This window comes from Dipodomys ordii, unplaced genomic scaffold, assembly GCF_000151885.1.
Source record: "Dipodomys ordii isolate 6190 unplaced genomic scaffold, Dord_2.0 Scaffold130, whole genome shotgun sequence".
Classification (NCBI taxonomy): domain Eukaryota; kingdom Metazoa; phylum Chordata; class Mammalia; order Rodentia; family Heteromyidae; genus Dipodomys; species Dipodomys ordii.
This window is the reverse complement of record NW_012267346.1, coordinates 2,347,018-2,373,944: the sequence shown is the minus strand read 5'-3', so window position 1 is coordinate 2,373,944 and position 26,927 is coordinate 2,347,018. Positions and strand designations below refer to the sequence as shown.

The 26,927-nt window shown below is 40.1% G+C and overlaps 1 protein-coding gene across 2 annotated transcripts in view; it reads left to right on the top strand.

Annotated features, from left to right (window-relative positions):
• The first annotated feature begins 3,444 nt into the window (after positions 1-3,444).
• The window catches only part of Kdm1b (lysine (K)-specific demethylase 1B), a 53,723-nt gene continuing 30,240 nt past the window's right edge, over positions 3,445-26,927 (top strand). For both annotated transcript variants that reach the window (XM_013030437.1, XM_013030436.1), the window contains exons 1-5: positions 3,445-3,543; positions 5,302-5,429; positions 6,758-6,847; positions 9,104-9,215; positions 13,837-13,953. In XM_013030437.1, the coding sequence (XP_012885891.1) occupies positions 3,454-3,543; positions 5,302-5,429; positions 6,758-6,847; positions 9,104-9,215; positions 13,837-13,953 (537 nt within the window). In that variant the 5' untranslated portion in view covers positions 3,445-3,453. The remainder of the gene's footprint in view (positions 3,544-5,301; positions 5,430-6,757; positions 6,848-9,103; positions 9,216-13,836; positions 13,954-26,927) is intronic.

Here is a 26,927-nt window from a genome sequence, read left to right as displayed (position 1 = left end):
GGGGGGGGGGTTAGCATTGCGGGGTTGCTGCGGTAACTCCCCTGGGATTGGACACCGGGGAGGGGGCGGCCGGGTTAGCCTGGCTGTTCGTCTGTCCACTGCCCCGCAGCTGCCGGGTGAGAGAGGAAAGGAAGAGGCAGGCCCAGCTGTAGAAAGTTGGGGGGTCAGCAATCTGGAACCCAGACAGAGGCCCAGCCCCCCCTCTTTTTTTTCTTTTTAAACTGGGTGAGCTTCCCAGGACTCCATAGATCACTCTAGTTAGGGTGGGGATGGGGTTGGGGCTCCCACTTTGTGTATGTACATATAACCCATGGCTTTTGCCATTAAAAAAAAATCCATTATAGTAAAAGACCAGAGGGAGGTGGGGTTTCTTCAGGAAACTGAGAAATTACCATCACTAATTAATTGTTGTCTAGAAAAGACGAACAGGGAAATGGGAATTCAGTATTTAATTAATTGAACTGGATATTGAATCTTGCTTCATTTAATGATGAAGTGTACTGGATCCATATTTCTGAAAATTTGACTAGGAATATTAAGGTAGGTAATCTTTATTTTAAATGGCCCTTTTGGGGAGCCACATTTCTGTAGAAGTTTCTAGCAGTTTGTCCTGTTTTCAGAAGTTTTGAGGGCTCTACTAAATTTTTAGTCTACCCTAGAGTCCATCTGATTCCTATTTCAGTAATTCTGCAAGTGCCTTAATTTTTTAAAAATGAATGTGATTAGAAACACCTGGGAATTAAGTAGCAATATCGATAGTAACATACTCATCTGTGTAGTTTTAAAAGCAACACCTATTTTCTTTCATCACTAAAAAAAAAAAAAAAACAGAAACCAAAGCTCTGGATTTAAGATTAGGAAGAAATGTGCTTCTAAAACGTTGAACATGAAGCAAATAGATTTCGTTTGGTTTGCTGTCTTTATAGTTTGAAGAACCTAATGAGAAAACTTCATATATTATTTGAATTAATGACATTTTAGTATTTTTAAGATACTTAAAAGCGCTATAACAAATCATTACAACTTTAAATACCATTTTTTCCTTAGTTTTAAGACTCAAGGGCCTAGCAATAGTGGAAATACATGTTAAGTTCCAAAAAGGAATAGAAGCAGGTAACTGTCAATTGCATAATTCAAGGTGAAAATGAGGTACCTTAAAACAGTCATTCAGATTTAATGATAGCTTTTATACTTCATGTTTCATTTTCTCTTTAACCGTTTCCTGAATTATATTTGTTTTAAGTATGTATTTTCCAATGTACGATGTATTCCATGAAATTTCTAGAAAGCATGCCTGCTTTGGGGAGTGCAAGCATTCCTAGGGACAGGTTAAAACGTTGTAGGAACGTGGGCTTATTTATTTGTTAAAGTTCTAAACTTCATATTGACTTCAGGTATTTTTATTATGATGCTTACATATTCTATGTGTAAATACGTATCCTAAACATTTGTAAATATGTATTTTTACATTCTATTTGCAGCTCATTTTATGAATGAGATATATATTATACATTTAGATGAAGAGATTTATATATATATATATCATCTATGTCAACATTTGTTTTTATGTGAATGAATGTTAGGTTGGACAGCCTTTTGGAAATACAGATGGGATCCAGGAAACCTTTATTGAATGCAAGATGGCTATATAGGTAGATGGTACTTGAGTGTGTGCGTGCATGTGCGCGTGTGCACACGTGCACACATGAACTCATAGCCTGAGTACTGTCCCTGAGTTTTTTTTGCAAGCTCCACTTCTGGCATTTTTTGTGATTAATTTGAGATAAGAATCTCAGACTTTGTGTGGGCTGGCTTCAAACCTCAGTCCTCCCGTCTCAGCCTCCTTAGTAGCCAGGAGGTAGATTTATTGCATTAGCAATTCAGTCAGTGCTGTAGAACTAAATGACCGTGCATTTCAGTGTTGGGGATCGAACACAGGATCTTGTGCGTGCTGAGACTGTGCTTCTAATCTTCCATCAGAGCCACTCTGGGTGGTGATAATTTAACTACTAATACATTTTGGAATCTATGGCTTATGTGTTTGCACCTACCACTATATTAGTTTTCCTTTGGCTTATCTCTTCACTTTCTCAAAACTATCTCTAATATTGATGTCACAGTTTCTCAAAGTTAGAGTAGTGGCAAAGCATTTCCACCTGCCATTAATCATTCTTGAGGGAATAGTTTTGTGGACAGTAGTAAAATTCACACAGGTAGAGCCACAAGGTCTTCCCAGCTTTTCAACAAGATGCGGATTGTTTATGTTGAATTTGTATTTTAGGGTGCCACATTTCTGCTTCCTAGTTGCTAGTCACTAGCTGTGTTGATTTCTCATCTTTCATTTTGTGTGTGTGGTAAAAGAATGGATCAGGAAAGATGATGTAATTATAAATCCATCTATTGATTACTTATGCTAAGTATTTTTTCTTCCTTACAAAAAAAATTTGAGGGCTGGGAAGTTGGCTCAGTGGTAGAGTGCTTGCCTTGCATGCCTGAGGCCCTGGGTTCCATTCCTCAGCACCACATAAGCAAAAAGAAAAAAGCCGGAAGTGGCGCTGTGACTCAAGTGGTAGAGCGCTAGCCTTGAGCTGAAGAGCTGAGGGACAGCGCCCAGGCCCAGAGTTCAGGCCCCACGACTGGACCAAAAAAAAAAAACAAAAAAAATTTGGAGAGTTCACAATCCCATGGTTATTTTGCACAATTTATCTTTAGATTTTTAGTTCTTAATGTTTGTGTAACTGATGTTAGACTAGTTTGAGAACTTGTTAGATTTTTCTAGTAGAAAACAATATAATGCTTCTATTAAACAAGATTCCTGTGTTGAACAGTGACTATAGACAGTGTGCTTGCTATTGTCTTGCTAAAAGAGCAAGTTTTTTAAAGTACACTAAGACATAAATCAGGAACTGCTAAGAAAACACAGCAAGATGAAAGGCACGTAACAAAAACGAGGTATTTTCATCCAAGTTTACAAACAGTGGTATAATTTTTTGATGAATTATGTGTATGGTTTCTTGTCATTTTTGCTGGTTATTTTGGAGAGATGGGAGTGTTTCTGCCAAAGCTGGCTTCGAATTGATAGCCTCCAGCTCTCGTCATCTGGAGTAGCTAGAATTACAGGTGTGAACCACTAGAGCCCAGCTTGTTTCTCATTTTTAAAATGTGTACAGTGGTAGTGGATAATAATTATTGAATATTTATGGCAATACTCGTACTTTAAAGAGGTTGTCTTATTTAATTTCACTGACACTGCTGTGGTATACCCTTAAACCATGTCTATAGAAGGGGGAACATTGAAGTTTAGGGAGGTTAATTAACTTACAAGTGGTGGCTTTATAACTCAGTCTAACTGCAGAACACACAGTTATACTTACTAAACTGTGTAATGACTCTTGAAAACAGTATTTATGACTTACCTTTATTATTTTTTTCTTTTACAGATTTTCAAATACAATGGCAGCCCCGCGGGGCAGGTCAAAAAAAAGAACAGCCACTTTTGATCTTTCTCAGGATAGCCTGCCTCTGAGGAGCTCCGGTAGACAGGTATTACTCACTTTTTCCTTCATTCTGTGGAGCTTGGTTGAACACATGGGAGTCCTGTGAATGGGACTGGAGAGTTGGAGATGGGAAGACAAGCTTCAGTCCTCAAGTTGTTTGCCAAGTCATGGAGAAATGCTCCACACAGCAATAATGCTTTGTGATAACATGACCCTGGTGCAGATAGTAGGGTGCTTGCTTCCAGAGGGAATGCTGTGGCAAGATCATGCTTGCCTGGAGGCCATTCACTGAAAGTTGGACTTCTACTTATAGTGGTGAATGATGTTAAAGGGTTACTTGTAGGACTTTTTTTTTGGTGCTGGTCCTGGAGCTTGAACTCAGGACCTGGGCACTGTCCCTAAGTTTTTTAGCTTGAAGTTAGTGTGTACCTACTTGAGCCATAGCTCTCCTTCTGCCTTTTTGCTGGTTAATTGGGAGTCTCATGGATTTTCCTGCTCAGGCTGGCTTTAAACTTTGGACTTCAGCGCTCAGCCTCCTGAATAAATTGAATGTTGTAACTTGGTTTTTCTAGTTTTTTTCATCTGATACTGACAAGATTGAACAGTCCTAAGGAAAAAAAAAATTGGGGGTGTTAGAAGGGTTTGGATTTGGGACTTCAAGCTTCCTGGGTTGACACTGTATCACTTGAGCCACACCTTCAATCCTAAATTAATTTTGTGATTGGGTCTTTTTTTTTTTTTGCCGGTCCTGGGGCTTGAACTCAGGGCCTAGGCACTTTCCTTGAGCTTCTTTTGCTCAATGTTAGCACTCTACCACTTGAGCCACAGTGCCATTTCTGGCTTTTTCTGTTTATGTGGTACTAAGGAATCGAATGGACTAAACGTATGCTAGGAAAGCACTCTACCACCAAGCCCTATTCCCAGCCATGATTGGGTCTTATTTTTTGCCTAGACTGGCTTAGACTATTATCTTCCTATGTATGCTTCATGTGGTAGCTGGGATGAAATGTGTGCACCATCATTCCAAGCATTTTCTCTTGAAATAGGGTCTCATACACTTTTTGCCAGAGCTTGCTGGAACTCTTATCTTCGTTATTTCAGTCTCCCAATAAGTGGAATATTAGGCATTTGCCACGTCCCCCAGCTATTGGTTGAGAAGGGGTTCTTGTCAGCTGTTTTTGCCTAGGCTGAATAGCTGTTCAAGTAGCTGTAATTACAGATGTGAGCCTGGGTGCTTGGCAAGGGAAAAAAATATTATTTTGAAAATGACTTTTTTGTTTTGACCTAACTGCTAACATTTTCTCAGGAAAGGCCCCATGTGATTTATTAGTTCTTAGATAAGTATCATTAAAGTGCTATCTCTAGATCTCTGGCAAGGTAGTAACTTATTTGCATAGTGCAATTGTGGGAAAGTTGTTAGACTGGTCAGCCCCTGTCTGCTGTCAAGATATTGTTTACCTTCACATTTAGAACTTCTTACATGTGATTTCTGTGGTATACCTTTTGCTGCTATCACCCCTGGTCAGTCATAGGCAGTCTTTTGTGTGGGTACTGAGGCTTAAACTCATGGCCTGGGCACTGTTCTTGAGGCTTTTTTTTTTTTTTGCTTAAGGCAGGTACTGTACCACTTGAGCCACACCTTCACTTCTGACTTTTTGGTGGTTAGTTGGAGATAAGAGTTTCATGGACTTTTTCTGCCCAGACTAGCTTTGAACTGCAGATCTTCAGATCTCAGTCTCCTGAGTGGCTAGGAATATAGTACCTGACTTAATCCCAGGAAATCTTAACCAGAGCTAATTCACAGGCAAAGAAGAAAGCGACAGAGCCAGTAGATGAGGATGAAGATGGCATGTCAGAGAAGAAGTACAGAAAATGTGAAAAGGCAGGCTGCACAGCAACGTGTCCTGTGTGCTTTGCAAGTGCTTCTGAAAGGTTTGTTACAGCGCCTGGCCCTCTTGCCCATGACTGCTTGCTTTGTGGGAATACCATCCTTGAAGATAAACCCTAAAGATAGATACAGATACTGTAAGCCATCTAATAATAGAGACATTGCTCAGACATTTGCGGCACACCACAGCCAACTTCCTACCTAGCCTCATGGGAGGGACTACACTGAAGTCACTTGTAATTCAGCAGCATCTTTGCAGTGGATCTTGGCTGTTCCTGTCCTGGGGGTGAAGGATGAGAGGGCTCGGGGTGGCAGCAAGGAGAGAGGACTGGAGCTCCTAGTGGGGACTGGCATGTGTTGCTCATCCCTGCTTTCCTTCTCCATCAAGTCACTTGTCTTTTCTTCCCATGTCCATACACAGGTCTCACAGCAACCATGTAGTTAACAGTAGTCTCACCATTTTTGCTGGTGGCACAAAGAGGACCTTTAATTAACTTCCAGAGGGGAAAGATTCTTCAACTAAGGCTTAAGATCGACTAAAACTCACCTAAGCCTTACCCGGTGCTCTGAGCCACACCTCCCAAGCCCCATTTGTTTTTCACAGAGTTGGTGGTGGCTGTGCTCAAAGTAGTGTGATTGCTCATTCTTTTATTACCTTTTCGATATATTTTGGTGCCAGATCACCTGCTGGACGTTCGGGTGGCAGCCAGTTCTATTCAGTGCTCAGTTTTGGGCCAGAGGTTATCAGTAGACTCTCATCGCATGCATGCATGCACGCACACATGGACTTAGAGCAAGCCCAGTACATCATGTTTCATCTCCAAAAACACCACTAATGCTCCTGGGAGAGCTAGTCAGGTTCCTGTGCCCCAGGCAGCCAGCCAGGTTAGCTCCCCGGTGAGCTCCCTGGTATTACTGATAGAGCATCTCTAATCTCAATCCCTAATGTTTTAAATTTGGAAACTTTTTGAGATTGACTATGATGCTACTAGTGGAGAATTCCACCCCTGACTTCATGTGATTGGGCCTTCATCAGAACTAAGATTTGTATAAAATTAACCTCCAGGCTCTGTGTGTAAGGTGGTTATAATCTTATGTTTAGGTTTGAGTCCCTTCTCCAAGATCTCATTCAGTCTGAAAATATTCTGAGATCTAAATCCCTTCTGGTTCCAGTCATTTCAGACAAAGGATCATCAGCCAGAATTCTGTGTTAGTCATCCATTTCAGTTTCCCCTGTTAGCTCATGGCCCAAGAGTAAGCCAGTGGAGATCTTATGAAATGGGCTTGGGATATACTGATAGATGTTTTTGCGTTTTTAACTGAGAAGATGTGTTTATTCATTAACACAAAGCTACACCTTTATTATTTTCAGATGTGCCAGAAATGGCTATACGTCACGATGGTATCACCTTTCCTGTGGGGAACATTTCTGTAATGAATGCTTCGACCATTACTACAGAAGGTTTGTTCACTAATACAGGGTTCTTTGTGTGGTGCATGGGCTGGGCATGGGGCAGTTAAAGCTTTTTTGCTAGGCTTACTGGATTATTGGACTGTTTTCAGCCTTGACTTTGACCAGGAATTTGGTGGTGTAGTTGATGTGTGCATTTGAGCATATGCACTCAGTATACAAAAATTACCCACCACCAGTCTTTGTCTTTAGTGTACCACTAGTTTATGTCCTGGAGGTATGCTACATCTAGAGAAAGTTCTGGAAAATCTCTAAGCTGCTTGGCTATTCTGTCACAAACCTGTCAGAGGGTGTGTTACAGAATTAACAGGAAAGCTGCCAGTAGAGGTACTGGACAGAATTCTTATTTTCGTAAAATGGTTTTTCTCTTTCCCTACCCCCAATTATCCCAGTAAAGAAATTTTACTGAAATTTCAGAGAATCAGATTTTGATTTTCTATTCATTTTTAATTAGAGTATACTCTATATTTTTAAACTTCCTTTAGCTTTTTTTGGTTTAATTTTTCCTTCTCTAGTTTCCTAAGTTGGAAGGTTAAAGTTACTTGTTTGTGATATTTTTTCCTAATAAATAAAGTTACAAATTTCCCTCCCAAGTACTGATTTAGGTATATTCCACAAATATTTATTTGCTGGTTCTGGGGTGGCTTGAACTCAGGGCCTGGGCACTGTCCCTGAGCTTTTTACTCAAGGCTAGTATTCTACCACTTTGAGCCACAACTCTGTTTATGACTTTTTCTGTTTATGTGGTACTGAGGAATCAAACCCAGAATTTTCATGCTTGCTAGACAAGCACTATACCACTAAACCATATTCCCAGCCCTTATTTTTTTTATTGTTGTTGCCAGTCCAGAATTTAAACCCGGAGCCTTACAGTTATGACTGGCACTCTACCACATAAGCTACACCACTAAACCTGCTATTTTTGCTGGTTATTTTGGAGATGGAGTCTCTCCAACTTTTCTTCCTGATCTGGCCTCAAACTTAGTTTCCAGATCTTAGTCTTTTGAGTAGCTAGGGTTAACAAGTACAAACCACCCTTGTTTTATTTTGTTTCTGTATATTTTTTTCTTTTCTTTTTTTTTTTTGTCGGTCATGGGGCTTGAACTCTGGGCTTGGGCACTGTCCCTGTGCTCTTGAGCTCAAGGCAAGCACTCTACCACTTGAGCCACAGTGCCACTTCTGGTTTTCTGGTGGTTTATTAGAGATAAGAGTCTCACGGACTTTCCTTGCCTGGGCTGGCTTTGAACCGCAATCCTCAGGTCTCAGCCTCCTCAGTAGCTAGGATTACAGGTGTGAGCCACCGGCGCCCGGCTTTTTCTTTTCTTTCTTGATACAGTACCATTACATAGTCCAAGTAGATCTCAAACTCAAAATCCCACCTCAGCCTTTGGAATTCAAGGATTATAAACGTGTACTATTATGCCTAACTTCAAAATATTTTAATTCCTCCTGAGTCTTTCTCTTTGATTTCAAGGTTATCTAGAAACAAATTGTTTTCTTACTCATATAACTAGATTAAAATGTTATTTTCTTTTTCTTTTTTTTTTTTTTGTCGGTTGTGGGGCTTGAACTCTGGGCCTAGGTGCTGTCCCTCAGCATTTTAGCTCAAGGCGAGTGCTCTACCACTTGAGCCACAGCTCCACTTCTGGTTCTCTGAATGGTTTATTGGAGATAAGAATCTCATGGACATTACTGCCCAGGCTGGCTTTGAACCTTGGTCCTCAGAACTCAGCCTCCTGAGTAGCTAGGATTACAGGTGTGATCTTGTTGCCCAGCTAAGATGTCATTTTCTATGGTTTTTTTTTTTTTTTTGTGGATACTGAGTTCAAATTGAGTATCTTTTTAACTTTTGGTCTGAGACTGGGAATTGAACTTGGTATCTTGACCTTTTTACTCATTGGCTGGTACTCTACCACCTGAGTGCTGCCTCCAACTCCTTAAATAAGGGTCTTTAATAACTATTTCATTTACTGATATAAAATTTTAATGGTGACCCTAGGATTTACTTTCTACCTTTGAAAGTATTAGCTAAGTCTTCTTTCAAATAATGTTCTGCCCTTTTTACTAGCTTTTCATACTGAAACAATGCATGCCCCTTTCTGACAGTCTTCAGTATGTGAGCCATAATCATTTCCTTCCCATGAACCAAGAGTAGTAATGTTCCTCACATAAGATTTATTAACCTGTGTCATATTTTGGAAACGATTCATTTACAGCCTGATCTATATGCATTTTGACTGTTTGCAGCCATAAAGATGGATATGACAAATATACTACATGGAAAAAAATGTGGACCAGTAATGGCAAGATGGAACCTAGTCCCAAAGCATTCATGGCTGACCAGCAGCTCCCCTACTGGGTAAGAGGAGTGGTGTTCTATTTGGTCTATTGATAGAGTATTGGTAGAATGGAAGTATTCAGTGTTAGGAGCTTTTTCTTAACTTCATTGTCTTGTGGTTATTAAAGTAAAAGTTTAGTTTTTGTAGAAAGATGAGTTTGGCATAGTATAAGAGAAATGCTAAAGATTCAGCATAAGCCAGGCACTAGTGCCTCAAAACCTGTAATCCCAGCTGCTCTGAATCTGGGATTTGAGGATTGTAGTTCAGAGACAGATCAAGTTTAAAAGTCTATGAGAGGGCTGGGAAGATGGCTCAGTGGTAGAGTGCTTGCCTTGCATGCATGAGGCCCTGGGTTCAATTCCTCAGCACCACATAAGCAGAAAAATCTGGAAGTGGCGCTGTGGCTCAAGTGGTAGAGCACTAGCCTTGAGCTGAAGAGCACACGGACAACGCCCAAGCCCGGAGTTCAAGCCCCACAACCAACAATAACAACAAAAAAAGTCCATGAGAACTTTAATAAGCAAAAAGCTGGAAGTGAGGGCTGGGAAGTTGGCTCAATGGTAGAGTGCTCGCCTTGCATGCTTAAGGCCCTGGGTTCAATTCCTCAGCACCACACAAGCAGAAAAAAAGCCGGAAGTGGCGCTGTGGCTCAAGTGGTAGAGTGCTAGCCTTGAGCTGAAGAGCTGAGGGACAGCACCCAGGCCAAGAGTTCAGGTCCCACGACTGGACCAAAAAAAAAAAAATGCTGGAAGTGAAGATGTAGCTCAGATGGTAGAGTACCAGCCTTGAGGGAAAAAGCCATGTGAGTTTAAGCCCCAGTACTGGCACAAATAAAAGACTCAGGCTAAGCTGATGCTAGCCATAGTAGTCTTTTCTTTTTCTGTTCATATTTTTATTACAATAATTTTGTGCATTGTATACAAATCTTTTATTTAAAAGTCATACTTTAGGGCTGGGAATGTGGCTGAGTGGTAGAGTGAGGCCCTCACCACCACATAAACAGAAAAAGCCGGAAGTGGTGCTGTGGCTCAAGCGGTGAAGTGCTAGCCTTGAGCTGAAGAGCTCACAAACAGCGCCCAAGCCCAGAGTTCAAGCCCCACGACTGACAAAAAAATAAAAATAAAAATCATACTTTATAATTTTACAACTTTCAACTGTCCTTTCCATTTTCTTAGCTATTCTCTGAAAAGGTATTTTAGCAATGACATTTATTACGTAAGTATTCCTCCTGAACAAATGACTTGCTGATTTTTTTTTTTTTGTGATTTTTGTGCACTCTTAAAAAAATTTGAAGTAAAATTCACATAACACCATTTTGGTAGTTTCCTTTTATGTGTTGCTAGAGATTAACTTGGGGCCTTGAGTGTGATAAACATGTTCTAAGCTGTGCTCTAGTGCTCATAATTAATCATTTTAAACTGTTCAATTCAGTGGCATTTAGTGTGTTCAGTGTAAGCAGCCACCATCTCTAATTCTGAAGTATTTTTATCAGCTACAAAGGAAGTCTGGTGCCCATTAAGTGGTCAGCCTCTAGTCCTCCTGCCTTCCATTGCCTGAAACTACTAATCTGCTTTCTGTCTTTGTGGATTTATTGTTTTGGAGGTTTCATATAAATAGGCAGTATATGACCCTTTCATGTTAAAAAAAGTCACTTTACCATATGTTCGGGGATTCATACACATTATAGCATTCATCAGAATTTCATCCTGCTTTATATGAGTAATATGACATTGGAAAGAAGGATATACCTCATTTTATTTATCCATTCCCTTTTTTGAGAGCCAATACTGGGGCTTGCACTATGGTGCTTTCCTCGGTTAGTACTCTTCCACTTGAACCATGCCACCAGCCCAGCTTTTTTCTGGCTAGTTGGAGATGGAGTTTCTCAGACTGCTCTGGCTGGTTTCAGACTTGGGATACCTTTGGGTATCTTCCTTCTGAGTAGCTAAGATTTCACATGTGAGCCCTTGCTTGGCTGTATTCCAGTTTGAGATGTAAGCCCACAGCCAGGCTATATCCCTTCACCTTTGATGGATACTTGGATTGTTTTAGCCTTTTGTCTATTGTGAATAACCTTGCTGTGAACATTCATGCACAGATACTTGTTTCAATACCTGTTTGCAGTTCTTTAGATATGTATCTGGAATGGAACTGCTGGGTCTTGTGGCAATTCTGTGTTTAGCTTTTAGAGCAACCTCCAAACTTTTTAATAGCTGCTGTCTCATTTTTCACCTGCCTTTATGTGTGAAGTCTTGTTTCTCCTTGTCACCAACTCCATAAAGTGGTATCTCCATGTGCTTTGATTTGCATTTCCCTAATGACTATTTAATGCATCTTTCTTTGTGCTGTTGACTGTCTGCATATTTTTGAAGAAAAGTCTATTGCGATCCTCTCCATATTTTTTAAGTAAAGTTGTCTTTTTTTGTACTTATTTATTGTAAAAATACTATACAGAAGGGTTACAGTTACATGAGCAAGGTAATGAGTACATTTCCTATAGAGTATTGTTGCCTCCTCCTTTGTTTTTCCCCTACCATCCCTTCCCTCCTAAATCCATAACTACTCCCCTTCCCCCCTTTTTTTGGTTGGTCGTGGGGCTTGAACTCTGGGCCTGAGTGCTGTCCCTGAGCTCTTCATCTCAAAGCTAGCACTCTACCACTTGAGCCACAGTGCCACTCCTGGCATTTTCTGCTTATGTGGTGCTGAGGAATCGAACCCAAGGTCTCATGCATGCAAGGCAAGTGCTCTACCACTGAGCCACCACCTTCCCAGCCCCCAGTAAAGTTGTCTTACTGTTATTGAGTTGTAAGAATTCTTTGTCTTGGATATTAAATTCCCTCTAGATAGATGATTTCAATTTTTTCTATAGGTTTTCTTTTTACTTTGCCTTTTTGATGTATGAAAGTTTTTAATCTTGATAAAACTTACTTGTTTTTTTTTTTTCCCCTTGCTTGTGCTTTTGGAATCATAGCTAAGAATTCACTCCTAAACCCAAGGTCATAAAGATTGCTCACTGTTGTAAGAATTTTGATATTCTAGCTCTTAGTTACTTGATACATTTTGAGTTAATCTTTATATATGTGTGAAATTGGTTGTCACTTCTGTGTATGGAAATCCACACACTTTTATTTTATTTTTTTAAATCCACACACTTTTAAACATAAACATTCTTAAAATTTTGGATTAGTTTAACATTTACAGAAGGCTACCAAGATAGCATAGAGAGTTTTTTGATTTCCTTCTCTCAGTTCCCCCTCGTGCAATTAACCCTGACAGACTATGATTATATGTTAGACTGAGAAAGTGAATACCAGTAGAGTATCTGTGTCTCTGTTAGACTTCATTCAGATTTTGAGTTTTGTCCCCAGTATCCTTATAATAATTCCAGGATTTATTAGGAAATGGAAAGACTTGGAAAAAATTATATTAAGTAAAGTAAGCCAGGACCAAAGAAACATAGGTCCCATGGTTTCCTTTATTTGCCATAACTAGTATATGTCTGAGACAAGCAGAAAAGGTCAGATAAGTTGATGTTAGGTGAAATGAATCCCAAGATAAGTATTCATATGTTTTTTTCTTTCATGCGATTGTTTCTAACACTTATAAGCTGATTTCTTTGTTGCTTTGTATGTCCCTCCCCCACTGTATAATCCCTGCTCTCACTGTATTTGATGTTGGTATAATTTGTGGAGGGGAAGGGAAAAAACAAATGGTTTAAATAGGGATTCAGGTGGACCCATTGCAACAATGACATGTACAAGTTGTTATGTCGAAAAACGAACTTTACAACTTTGTCGGGGGAGGTGGGGGAAGGGAAGGGATGGGAAGGGGAAACAAAGGAGGAGGCAACAATGCTTAATAAGAAATGTACTCATTATCTTGCCCATGTAATTGTAACCCCTCTGTACGGTATTTTCACAATTAAAAAAAATAATTCCAGGATCCAGTCAGTTACTGTGCCTTATTTGCATTTAGTGTGTATATACTCTTTGGCTGATAACTACATTGTAACCCTGATTATTACTTTTTTATTTAAGCTGGAAAAATGTTCCTATAGCAGTTCTCAGATCCTATTAAATTGAAAATTAGCTGTGTGCTGGTGGCTTATACCTATAATCCTTGCTACTCACAGGAGGCTGAGATCTGAGGATCAAGGTTCTGAAGCCAGCCCAGGCAGCAAAGTCCATGAGACTATTATCTACAGTTAGCCACAAAAAGGAAGTGGAACTGTGATTCAAATGGTAGAGTGCTGCTTTGAGCAAAAATGCCCAGGGACAGTGCCCAAACCCTGAGTTCAAGCCTCAGTATTAGCACCAAAGGGGGGAAAAATACCCTGATGGGGTAAAGTGATGATAATGGAGGGTTGGTGATATAAGAGGAAGAAAAATACTAAGATTATTATTAATAATTATTATTAATACTAAGATTATTATTATTGGTCAAGGTGGCTGGGGATGTAAATCTGTGGCATAGCATTTGCCTAGCATGTGTGGGTCTGTGATCTCCAGTTAATAATTAATAATTTTTAAAGTTTTTAAAAGTTAATAATTTTTTTACAAGTTGGTCAGGTCACCTGTAGAAGAGGATAGAAATGGTACTCACAATTAGCTGACTTACTGATACTGACTTGTTCCCATTTAGGTTCAGTGTACAAAACCTGAGTGTAGGAAGTGGAGGCAGCTCACTAAGGAGATCCAGCTCACTCCACAAATGACAAAGACTTACCGATGTGGTCTGAAACCAAATACTACTGCCAAGGTATGATTTCTGTCGGTTTTCTTTTGTGATTAAGTGGTAGGTTGTCAGTAAATAGAGCATAATTTTCACTGTGTGTATTAAGGTTGTATCATCGTGTCAGGGTTGTATTGTGTCAGGGTCTGTGTGTAATGGAATCCCAACCACAATGAAGAGTGGGATTTTCTCTTGTGTAGTTGTAAGCAGTTTGGAAATAGTCTGTCCAGGATTGTGTTAGTTGCCCTAAGGAAATCTTTTTGTCAGCCCAGCCATTTTTAGTTTGTCTTTCATCCTCAAGTTCATAGATGATTGTTACACAGCTAGCCACTTTGTCCAAATTCTGAGTAGAAGAGAGGGAACGGGCAGAGGGTAAGAAGTATTAACAACTAAATCTGTCTTTCTGTTATCAAGGAAGTGAGCTTTTCTGGAAGTTCTAACAGTAGATTTCTGTTTCTATTTGATTGGTCAGAAGCTACTCTGATAGAGATGAAGACAGAGGAAGGAAATATTTTATCTTTGAGCCCCAAACAACATGTTTGACAGGAATTAGCCATAGTCAATATATACTTTTTTGAACTTGGTAGTAGCAGTGTTTGAAAATGTGTAATTGCATTAGTGTATAACAAGCATTATGTATACAAATGTCACTCATACCTTGAGTACATTAAAGAATATTAGGACCCAGGTGCTGGTGGCTCAGACCTGTAATTCTAGCTACTCATGAGGGTGAGATTTGAGGATCATGGTTTGAAGCCAGCCAGGGCAGGAAAATCTGTGAGACTTCTTTCCAGAAAACTACTTAGAAAAAGGGGAAGAAGTGATGCTGTGGCTCAAGTAGTAGAACATTATCCTTGAGCACAAAAAGGCTCAGGGACAGAGCCTAGACCCTCAGGATTGGGGGTGGGTGGGGGGGATATTAGGGATCAAATTTTATATGCTGCTGGGTCACATTGGCTCATGCCTATAATCCCAACTACGCAGGAGGCTGAGCTCTGAGAATTGAGGTTCAGAACCAGCCCAGACAGACAAATCTACAAAAGTTCATCTCCAATTAACCAGACAAAATCTGGAACTGGAGATGTGACTCAAGTGGTAAATTGCCAGTTGTGAGTAAGCAAGCTAAGCACAAAAAAGAATACCTAGACACAAAATAATTTTCTTTTTAAATTACAGAATACTTTGTGTTAAGCTTTACTTCTAAATATATAATTCAATGTTTTGTAGTATATTCACAAAAATGATTATTAGAAAAATATTAGTTCAAATATCCCATTTAAAAAGAACAAATGGAAAGGTTTTTATAGCAATTATTTTTTTTACTGTGATTAAGTGATTACATAAAGTTCATAAATTTCACAGTGTTGTGGGATAGTGATACTTAAAGTCACAGACACATTCTAACCTTCATGGGGCAAATTGTCTTTATCGTGGTCTATAAAGTTTATGAGTTCTATGAGCTTTGACAATACAGTTATTTCTTCCACATTGGGTGATATGTACATTTCTTTTGCTTAATTTCAGCTTTTCCCTCTTTCCCACTCATTCCCTCCCTCCCATCACTGCCATTGAGTTGCTTAGTTCGTTTTGATCAACGACCAGTGAAGCTGTTCTATGGTCCTGCTATTCTATGTTTTCCTCTGTTTGTGTCCTCTTAGTTTCCCTCAGATATGCACATATATACCATATATGTGGTCAGCAGCATGAGGTAATTGAGTAATGATTAGACCAGTTTCTTGAGTCTTGTTTACTTTGTTGTATCTCCTTACATTTTGGATTTAACATCCACTTATCAGGGAGACCATGTGCTGTTTGTCTCTTTGCTCTTGGCATAAATCACACAACATGTTTTTTTTTTTTTCCCTAGTTCTATCCATGTCCCTGCAAATGCCATTATTTTATCCTTTCTAATGGCTGCATAATATTCTATTATAGATAGGTACCACAATTTTTTGATCCATTTTTCTGTTATTTGGGCGTCTGGGTTGTTTCCATGTCCTGGCTATTGTAAACAGCACTGCAATGAACATGGAGGTGCATATGTTCTTGTACCCTGGTTCCTGTTGTTCAGGATAGATGCCTAGGAAGTGGTATGGCTGGGTCATAGGGAGGTCTATATTTAGTTTTCTGAGGACCCTCCAGACTGCTTTCCAAAGTGGTTGTATTAGTATATATTCCCACCAGCAGTGTAATAGGGTTCCTCTTTCTCTGCATCCCCTCCAGCATTTGTTGTTGGCTAAATTTAGGATGCAGGCCAATCTGATTGGGGTAAGGTGGTATCTCAGGGTTGTCTTTATTTGCATTTCCTTTACAACCAGGGATGGTGAACATTTCCTCATGTGTTTCTTTGCTATTTTTTTGTTTTGTTTGTTTTTTTTTTTGGTCTGGTCGTGAGGCCTGAACTTTGGGGCCTGGGCGCTTTCCCTCAGCTCTTCAGCTCAAGGCTAGCACTCTACCACTTGAGCCACAGCGCCACTTCCGGCTTTTTTCTTTTTGCTCATGTGGTGCTGAGGAATCGAACCCAGGGGGCCTCATGCATGCAAGGCAAGTGCTCTACCACTGAGCCACCTTCCCAGCCCTTCTTTGCCATTTTTGTTTCTTTTTTTTGGGTCCCGTCGTGGGGCCTGAACTCTGGGCCTGAGCGCTGTCCCTCAGCTCTTCAGCTCAGAGCTAGCGCTCTACCACTTGAGCCACAGCGCCACTTACAGCTTTTTTCTTTTTGCTTATGTGGTGCTGAGGAATTGAACCCAGGGCCTCAGGCATGCAAGGCAAGCACTCTGCCACTGAGCCAACTTCCCAGCCCCTTCTTTGCCATTTTTATTTCTTCTTTTGAGAAGTCTCTCTTTAGTTCCCTTGCCCATTTAGTAATGGGTTTATTAGGTTTGGGAGGGATTTGTTTCTTGAGTTCTCTGTATATACTGGATATTAGCCCTTTGTCTGATATATTGCTGGTAAATATTTTTTCCCAATTAGTTGATTGTCTTTCTAGTTTGGTTGCTATGTCTTTAGCTGTGCAGAAACTTTTTATTTTAAGGTAGTCCCATTTGTCAAGTCTCTCTCCAATTTGTTGTGACCTGGAACTCTATTCAGGAAGTTCCTGCCTATGCCTGTAAGTTCAAGTGTCTCTCCTACTCTGTCCTGCAGTAGTTTCAGCTTTGATGTTAAGGTGTTCAATCCATTTTGAGTTTGTTAGTGCATGGTGTTAGGCTGGGGTCCACTTTTAGTTCTTTGCATGTGGCTGCCCAGTTCAGCACCAGTAGTTGAAGAGGCAGTGCTTCTCCCACTGTATGTCTTTGGCTCCTTTGTCAAATATCAACTGACTGTAAGCGTGTGATTTTATTTTTGGATCTTCTATTCTATTGGTCTTCAGGTCTGTTTTTGTGCCAGTACCAAGTTGTCTTTGTCATTATGGCTCTATAGTAGAGTTTGAAGTCCAGTATTGAGATCCCGCCCATGTTGTCCTTTTTGCCTGGAATTGTTTTGGCTATTTTAGGTCTTTTGTTTTTCCATATGAATTTTTGGACTGTTTTCTGTATTTCAGTAATGAACGCCATTGGGATTTTAATAGGAATTGCGTTGAATTTGTATATCAATTTTGGCAGTATGGCCATTATTAAGTCTGCCTATCAAAGAACGTGGAAGGTCTTTCCATTTCCTGGTGTCCTCTATAATTTCTTTACTTTTTTTTGTTGTTGTTGTTGGTCATGGGGCTTGAACTCTGGGCCTGGGCTCTGTCCCTCAGCTCTTCAGCTCAAGGCGAGCGCTCTACCACTTGAGCTATAGCGCCACTTCCGGTTTTCTGGTGGTTTATTGGAGATAGGAGTCTCACGGTCTTTCCTGCCTGGGCTGGCTTTGAACCGCAATCCTCAGATCTCAGCCTCCTGAGTAGCTAGGATTACAGGCGTGAGCCACCAGCGCCCGGCTTCTTTACATTTTTATAGTTTTCATTAAATAGTTGTTTTACATCTTTGGTTACGTTAAATCCTAAATATTTTTTTGAGGTTATTGTGAATGGAGTTGTTACCTTGATTTTCCTTTCTGCTTGTACATTGTTGCTGTACAGAAAGGCAACTGGTTTTTGTGGGTTAATTTTGTATCCTGCTACTTTGCCGAAGTTATAAATTCTAAGAGTTTGGGGGTGGAGTTTTTGGGATCATGGAGGTATAGTATCATGTCATCTGCAAAAAGGGATAGTTGAACTTCTTCCTTCCCTGTGCAGATCCCTTTAATGTCTTTTTCTTGCCTTATTGCTCTGGCTAAGGATTCCAGAACTATATTGAAGAGGAGTGGAGAAAGTGGGCATCCTTGCCTTGTTCCTGATTTTAGTAGAACTGGTTGTAGTTTTTCCCCATTAAATATAATATTTGCTATTGGTCTGTCGTATATGGCTTTTATTGTTTTAAGGAATGTTCCTTCTATTTCTGTTTTCTCCAGAGCTTTTAACATAAATGAATGTTGTGTTTTACCAAAAGCCTTTTCCATGTCAATGGAGATAGTCATGTGGTTCTTGACCTTGGATCTGTTGATGTGATGGATTACATTTATTGATTTACATATGTTAAACCATCCCTCCATCTCTGGATGAAACCTACTTGGTCGTAATGTATGGAGTTTTTTTTTTTTTTAATGTGTTTCTGGATTCTGGTATCTAGAATTTTGTTAAGGACCTTTGCATCTGTGTTCATCAAGGATATAGGTCTGTAGTTCTTTTTTTGTTGTTGTTGTTGGGTCTTTGCCTGGTTGGGGATGAGTGTGATATTGGAATCATAGAATGAGTTTGGGATAGGTCCCTCTGTTTCTATTTCTCTGAAGAGTCTGAGGAGTATGGATATTAGTTCCTCTTTAAAGGTCTTATAAAATTCCATAGTGAATCCATCTGGTCCTGGGCTTTTCCTTGTTAGAAGACTTCTGATTGCTTTCTCTATCTCATTGTAAGATACTGGCTTATTTAATTGATTTAATTGATTTTAATTATTTAATTGATTTTAATTGATCTTCTTGGTTCATTTTGGGCAATTTATATTTCTCTAAAAATTCTATTTCTGCTAGGTTTTCTTTCTTTAGTGAGTAGAGATTCTGGAAAGAATTCTTTATAATTGTTTGGATGTCTTGGGTATTTGTTGTAATTTTTCCTGTGGTATACCTGATCTTATTGATTTGGGTTTCCTCTCTTTTTTTAGTTAATCTTACCAAAATTCCATAAATTTTTTTTTTCAAAAATCAACTTTTTGTTTCATTTTATTTATAGTTAGTCTCTGTCTTGTTATTTTCAGATCTTAATTTGGTTATCTGGCTTCATCTAGTAACTTTAGGTTCAATTTTTTCATGCTTTTTTAGCAGCTTTAGTTGCAACATGAGATTATTTACTTGGTCTGTCTTTTTTTTTTTTTGGTCGGTCATGGGGCTTGAACTCTGGGCTTGGGTGCTGTCCCTGTGCTTGTCAGCTCAAGGCGAGTGCTCTACCGGTTGAGCCACAGTGCCACTTCGGTTTTCTAGTGGTTTATTGGAGATAAGAATCTCATGGACTTTTCCTGCCGGGGCTGGCTTTGAACCTCGATCCTCAGATCTCAGCTTCATGAGTAGCTAGGATTACAGGCCTGAGCCACCAGCACCTGGCTCTATTTTCTTGATGTGTACACTGAGAGCAATAAATTTGCCCTTCAGGACTGCTTTTGCCTTGTCCCACAGGTTTCTTTCTGATGTGTCCTCATTTTCATTGAATTGTAGGAACTTTTTAATTTCTTCTTTAATTTCTTCTGTTACCCAGGTGTTGCTCAGAAGTGTGCTATTCAATTTCCATGTATCTGAGTAATTTCTATGGTATGCTGTGTTATTGAGAACTAGCTTGATTCCACTGTGGTCAGATAGGATACAGGGGATTATGTCAATCCCCTTGTATTTGCTTAAATTTCTTGTATGAACTATGATATGGTCTATTTTGGAGAAAGTTCCATGAGCTGCGGAGAAGAACATGTACTGTGTTGTTTTAGGATGGAAAACTGGGTAAATGTCAGTGAGTTCTGCTTGAAATAGGGCATCATTTAATTCGGTGGCTTCTTTTGCCAATCCTCTGGTTGGTAGACCTGTCTTTTAGTGAGAGTGGGGTATTAAAGTCTCCTAGTATTATAGTATTTGGATCTATTTTATTCTGTAAGTTTGAGAATATTTGCGTGCACCAGTGTTTGGGGAGTATAAGTTAATGGTAATATCCTATTCTTGGATTGTTCCCTGTTTTAATATGTAGTGTCCTTCTTTGTCTTTTTGTATTGATTTTAGTTGTCAGGTATCAGGATGGCAACTCCTGCTTTCTTGCTGGAAGCATTTGCATGGTAGATCTTTCTTCATCCTTTCACTCAGTTTGTTTTTGTGTTTGGCTGTGAGGTGGGTCTCTTGAAGCCAGAAGATGGATGGGTCATGTTTTCTGATCAAATCTGCAGTTCTTTTTCTTTTGATTGGTGAGTTGAGTCCGTTAATATTTATGGTTATTACACAGAGATGGATTGTGTTTCCTGTCAATTTCCTGCTTTCCTAAGTTTTCTTCTTTCCTTTCCTCCTGTGCTAAGTTGGACTTCTAGTGATATGTCTGATGTGGATCCCTGTTCTTGATTGCTTTCTTCAGGTTGTGTTCCTCCTCTTATAGTCTTTGTAATGCTAACTTATTGTTTATGAATTCATTTGGTTTTTCTTTACTATTAAAAATTTTAGGAAGTGGCATTGTAGCGCAAGCACTCGCCTTGAGCTGAAGAGCTGAGAGACAGCACTCAGGCTCAGAGTTCAAGCCCCACGGCCGACCAAAAAAAATAATAAATAAAAAATGTTAGTTTTTCCATTGAATGTGAATGCTAGCTTTGCTAGCCCCGTCTGGGCTGGCAGGGCTCAGGGCTCAGGGCTCAGATTGTACTTTCCCAGGCCTTTGCATTCAGTGTCTTGTGGAGAGGTCTGCAGTGATTCTGATTTTTTCCCATTATAGTATAGCTCCTTCTTTGTTTTTGCTGCATACAAGATTGTTTATTATTCAGATCTATCACTGTAATGTGCCTAGAAGTGTTTCTCCTGGGATCCTGCTTGTTAGGTGTTCTATATGCTTCTGTTATGTAGGTAAGATGTTCTCTTTTAATGGGGCTTGGAAGGTGGCTCAGTGGTAGAGTGCTTGTCTTGCATGCATAAGGCCTTGGGTTCTATTCCTCAGCACCACATAAGCAGAAAAAGCCAGAAGTGGTGCTGTGGCTCAAATGGTAGAGTGCTAGCCTTGAGCTGAAATGCTGATTGATGGACAACACCCAGGCCCACAGTTCAGGCCCCACGACAGACAAAAAAAAGTTCTCTTTTAAGATAGGAGACATTTTCGTTAATCTTACTGAATAGGTGTTGCATTCCCTTGCTTTGATATTCCTCACCTTTGTCCACTGCTATTATATGAAGATTAAATTTCTTGGCACTGTCTGCTTGCTCTTGGATTTCCCTTTGGCATAATTTAAGTGATTTTTTTTCCCATATCTGTGGCTTATTTTTTTCCAGTTGCTGCATTTTGTCTTCCGTATTTGATATTCTAATTTCCATTTCATTCACTCTGTTAACTATGGCTTCCATTGTGGTTTGTATGGAGGACATTGAGCCATTTGTGGCTTTGATGTTGGTTCTCAGAGTATTAATCTCCTTTCTTAGCGAGGTATATACTGCATCTGTTTTTGCATGCATCCCCTGTTTGAAATCCTGCATCTCTTAATATTTCATTTCTGTGTTCTTTAAATTTCTGATCTATTTCTCCCTTTAATTCTCGAGTCATTGCCTCCAGCATATCTTGGATGTAGAATCGTCTTCCATTCCTGCTTTGCTTCCACTGGGGCTCTCCCCTGGGTGGCTGCTGGCTTTTGGGGGTAGCTTGCTATCCTGGGTGTTGATAAACCTTGTAATTTTTCTCTGTGATTTTTGCATGGGGATTTAGGGATTATTGGAGACTAATCTGAAACTGTTTTGGTCAATAGGTGACTGTCTTTGTTTGGTTCTGGGTTGGTTCCTGGATCAACTGATGAAGCTCGCTCGTGGCCCTGGATTGGCTTGAGAGAGTCTGTACTTGGTCTTGGTTCCTGAAGCTAGTTGGGAACTTTACAGCGGTGCTGTGGCAGATTGCTGTTTCTGTGCAATGTAGATCGCTGGTTGCCACTGTGCTCTGTGTTTGGGTGAGGTGCTTGTGGGCTGGACTGAGTGGTGACCACTCTGGGTCTGTTCTCCCCGTCTCTGCCTCTGTTGATGCTATCCAGATCCGTGCTGTGGGTGTATTTCGCACCTGCCGAGGGGTGGGAGAGGGGTCTTTGCGCAGGTTCTGAGCTCTGAGGTTTCTGTCTCTGTTTGCACTCTTTGGGGCAGTATCATCTCCTTGGTAGTCTTCTACACTGGCATTTGCGGACAGACGCTAGTAGTTCTGGGGCTTCCCCCTGGGCCGTGAGGCCAATTGGTTTTGGTGGGATGGGGCAACACTGCTCTGGTGAGGGGTGGAGGAAGAGTCTGTGTAGGTTCCGGCCTCCGAGGTTTCTCTGTTTGCAATCAGTGGGTCTGGCACTGACACCTTGGGTGTCTTCTGCGCTGGCATTCTGCAGATGACCCACTGTGGCTCTGGGGTCTCCGGCAGCCTATGGTTTGGTGTGTTGCTGTGCAGCCAGCAAGGGTTGGGGGAAGGGTCTTTGGGCTTTTCCCTCCCTCCCTCCCTCCCTCCCTCCCTCCCTCCCTTCCTTCCTTCCTTCCTTCCTTCCTTCCCTCCTTCCCTCCTGTTTTTCTCTGGGTATTCATCTGTTTTGCTGTTGTCAGTCTCTTGGGGAAATTAAGCATTGGAACTTGAACTCTATATTTGGTTGGAGAGAGTTGTGGTGTTTCCCTACTGTCCCATCGCCATCTTGGCCCCCCTCCCTCCAAGTGGAAAGTTTTATAAGATAATTGGTCACATTTTTAAAACCTAGGGTTTAAAATATTAATGTTATTGGGCTGGGGATATAATTCAGGAGAATACCTGCCTAGCATGTGTTAGGTCCTGGGATTAAACCTCAACCCTGAAAAAAAAATTGGGAGATTTCTGTGAAGTGAAATATGAGGAAAAGATGTGAACATTTAGGAATTGATATATAAAGTTTACTATGAAAAATAAAATGAGTATTGTGTTAGTATATAATAGGATAGTTGTGTGTTTGTGTATGCATACACTGAAACTCGGGCTATAACTCTGCACCTCATTCTCTTTGCTCGGCTTTTCCCAGTCACAGCTAGAGCTTTACCACCTGGGGTACACCTAGTCCCAGCTGGTTGCTGGTTAATGGGAGATACTCTCTTGGATAATTCTGTCCAGGATGGCTTTGAACCTCTATCCTAAGATACCAACTTCTTGAGTACCTAGGATTTACAACTGTGAGTCACTAGTGGCTTGACCTGTTTTCATTTCTTATTAGTAAATGGAGGAGTAGAGTTATTTAATCTTAGGATAAACTTATGATTCATGTTTATAATTCATGCCTATTAGCTTTCTATGATTGGTGTACTATACTACATTTTGTGGTTTGCTTTTTTTTTTTAAGTGCCAGTTCTGGGGCTGAATTCAGGGCTTTGAGCTCTTGGCTTGCTTGCCCACAGCTGGTACTCTACCACTTGAGTCATGCTTCCTACTGGGCATTTTGCCAGTTAATTGGAAATAGAAACTCTAGGACTTTTCTTCTAGGGCTGGCTTTGAATTTCAATCTTCCAGGTCTCAGTTTCCTGAGCAACTAGGATTACAGGTATGAGTCCCTAGGATTGAACAAGAGACCACTTCGTTGTTTTATGTTGTGGTGGTTTTATAGTAGGTATGGTATTAGTTTGTGTTTCCCTGATAACTAGTGAAGGTTTAACATTTCTTCATATATTATTGGCCATTCATAGTTTGGAAAATACCTACTGAAGAAATTTTAAATCAAGTCTGAATGCTTTATAGAAATTCTGTAATCTGGATCTGAGTATATAATTTTGATTATTTTCCCTAGTCTGTATTTAGCTTTTTAATTTTTTCTTGATACATTTTTTGATGAAAAATGATTTTTAGTTTGGAAGCCCTGTTTATCCATGGTTTTATATTACAACTTTTTTTTGGGGGGGGGTCCGGTCGTAGGGCCTGAACTCTGGGCCTGGGTGCTGTCCCTCAGCTCTTCAGCTCAAGGCTAACACTCTACCACTTGAGCCACAGTGCCACTTCCAGCTTTTTTCTTTTTGCTTATGTGGTGCTGAGGAATCGAACCCAGGACCTCATGCGTGCAAGGCAAGTGCTCTACCACTGAGCCACCTTTCCAGCCCCTATATTACAACTTTTTAAAGAAACCTTGGATTACCTTTTACCTTGCCAAGACATCTTGTACTGTCTGTGAGTTGTTTTATACCTTTAACCTGTACATTTAAGTCACTAATCTGTTGAGGTATTGGACCTTTTATGTTAGATATAGTATGTAATTCCTTTTTTAAAAAAATAAAGCTGTGCAGTATTTATTGAAAAGATTGTTCTTTGAATTATGTTTACACCATTGTAAAAACATTAATTGACCATTTATGTACATGTGTTTGAATTATATTCCATTGATCTCTTTATACTTATCCAATACTGGGTTGTATTGATTTCTCTATATTTTAAAGTCTTAATCAGGTTGTGTAAATTCCTCCAACTTTTTCAAGGTTATTTTAACTGTTCTGGGTCTTTCATGCTTTCATATACATTTTACCACTTTATCAGAATCTACTTAAAAGTCCTGAGATTTTGATTGAAATATATGAATGTATGTCATTTGGAGAATTACCATATTAAACATTTTTCAGTCTTCTAACCTGGTTGTCAGCAAATGATGGCTCATGGTCCAGATTTGTCCCTGTGTCTATCTTTTTTAATAAAGTTTTATGGGGACATATCCCTGTGTCCCAATGTCCCATGTCATTATACATGGTAGCATACATGGCTACTTTCAGCTATAATGCAGAGTAATTGTGGTGGAGAGTATATTGTTTATAGATGTTAAACTATTTACTGTTTAGCCTTCAACATAAAACATTTCTCATACTTAAATTCTACCTAGTAGTTTTCTAGGTTTCACTAAGGGTGTGCCTTCTGTCTTTTGTTAAATTTGTTTTCTTCTGCTATTGCAAGTAGAATTTGATTTAACTTCACTTTCAACTTGTTTGTTACACTCTACCAAAGGACTGGATTACACTGATTTCAGATTGTTGAAACAACTCTGCATTCTCACTCTCACTTTTTTCTAGCAGACTGTCCTTTTGGGTATGTTGCTAGGATTTATTTTTAAGAGTTCTTTTTTTTTGGGGGGGGGTCCGGTTGTGGGGCCTGAACTCTGGGCCTGGGCGCTGTCCCTCAGCTCTTCAGCTCAAAGCTAGCGCTCTACCACTTGAGCCACAGCGCCACTTCCGGCTTTTTTCTTTTTGCTTATGTGGTGCTGAGGAATCGAACCCGGGGCCTCAGGCATGCAAGGCAAGCGCTCTACCACTGAGCCACCTTCCCAGCCCTAATTTTAAGAGTTCTTATAGCATTTGTGTTCATGATATAATATCTGTCTCTGTTTTCTTGTAATATACTTGTTACAGTCTGCTATCAGTTATGCTGGCTCCAAAAAAAATGGACAAAATATATCCTGATTTCTGTCTTGTCAAAGAGCTTGTTGCATAAAATTGGTATAGCTGGTTTGAGATAATAAGCATATGCATTACCTCATATGTTTGTGTGTGTGCTGAGAATACATGATTTTGATTCTTGAGCTCACCTTTCAGGATGAAAGACCTCTGAGAGCTAGAAGAGAAACAGGAAAGGGCTAAGCGGGGCTGATGGTATGGGTGGCCAAAGGGCCTGAGTGAGGGAGACACTGGGACTTTGTGGCAGGGGAGCATGTCCAGCCAGTGGAAACACTGAACTTACTAGCAGCCAGGCGCCAGATTACTTCTCAAGTTAAAAGAAGGTTCAGTAGCATTTCATTATAATTAAAGGAGACTTCAAGCAGCAGTCAAAAATTACAGAAAACCATGTCTGTCCTTAGAGTCATTTTTACACTATATCTGTTTGTTTTTAGTTCAGTGTAGTTTATCAAAAATTTTAGCCGGGTCTCAGTGGCTCATGCCTGTAATCCTAGCTACTCAAGAGGCTGTGATCTGAGGATCATGGTTCTAAACCATCCCAAGCAGGAAAGTCCATGAGACTCTTATCTCCAATAAACTACTCAGAAAAAGCCGGAAATGGTGCTGTGGCTCAGGTGGTAGAGTGCTAGCCCTGAGCTAATGAAGCTCAGGGAAAGCACCCAGACCCAGAGTTCAAGGACCAGGGTTAGGGAAAAAAAGACTTTAGACGATTTGTATAATTCCAGGTTACTAAATTCCAGGTGTGATTTTTACATTTTGTCCTGTGCTTTGAATAAGCTGTAATTTACCCCAAATTGTTCCTGCCTTTTACTCTACCCTAATTGAATATATAACTTGACTGGCTTCAAACTGCAGTTCTCAGATCTCAGCCGCCTGAGTAACTAGGATTACAGGCGTGAACCACTGGCACACAGCCAAACAGTGTTTAACCTTAGAAAAATAATTTCTGAAATTTTATGTTGTCTATTTTTAGAGACAAGGTCTGAATAGCCCAGGTTGGTCTCAAACTCAGGATCCTTCTGCCTCAGCCTCCTCACTTCTGGGGACTTTGTTAATAGGTGAACAGGAAGTATCATGTTGAAAGGAAATAACACTTAGGACTGTATTATGCAGGTATATAGTTAACTAGGACTTTGTTGAGTACTATTTGCCCATCCCTGTAATCTTAGCTACTCTTCAGGCTGAGATCTGAGGATCATGGCTAGAAATGCTCTTGGGTAGAAAAGGCCATGAGATGCTTATCTTCAGTTAAAAAAAATGTGGTGTGACTCAAGTGGTAGAGCATCAGCCTTGAGTGAAAAAGCTAAGCAAGAGCCCCCTGGCCCAGAGTACTGGGCATGCATGTACACAAACAT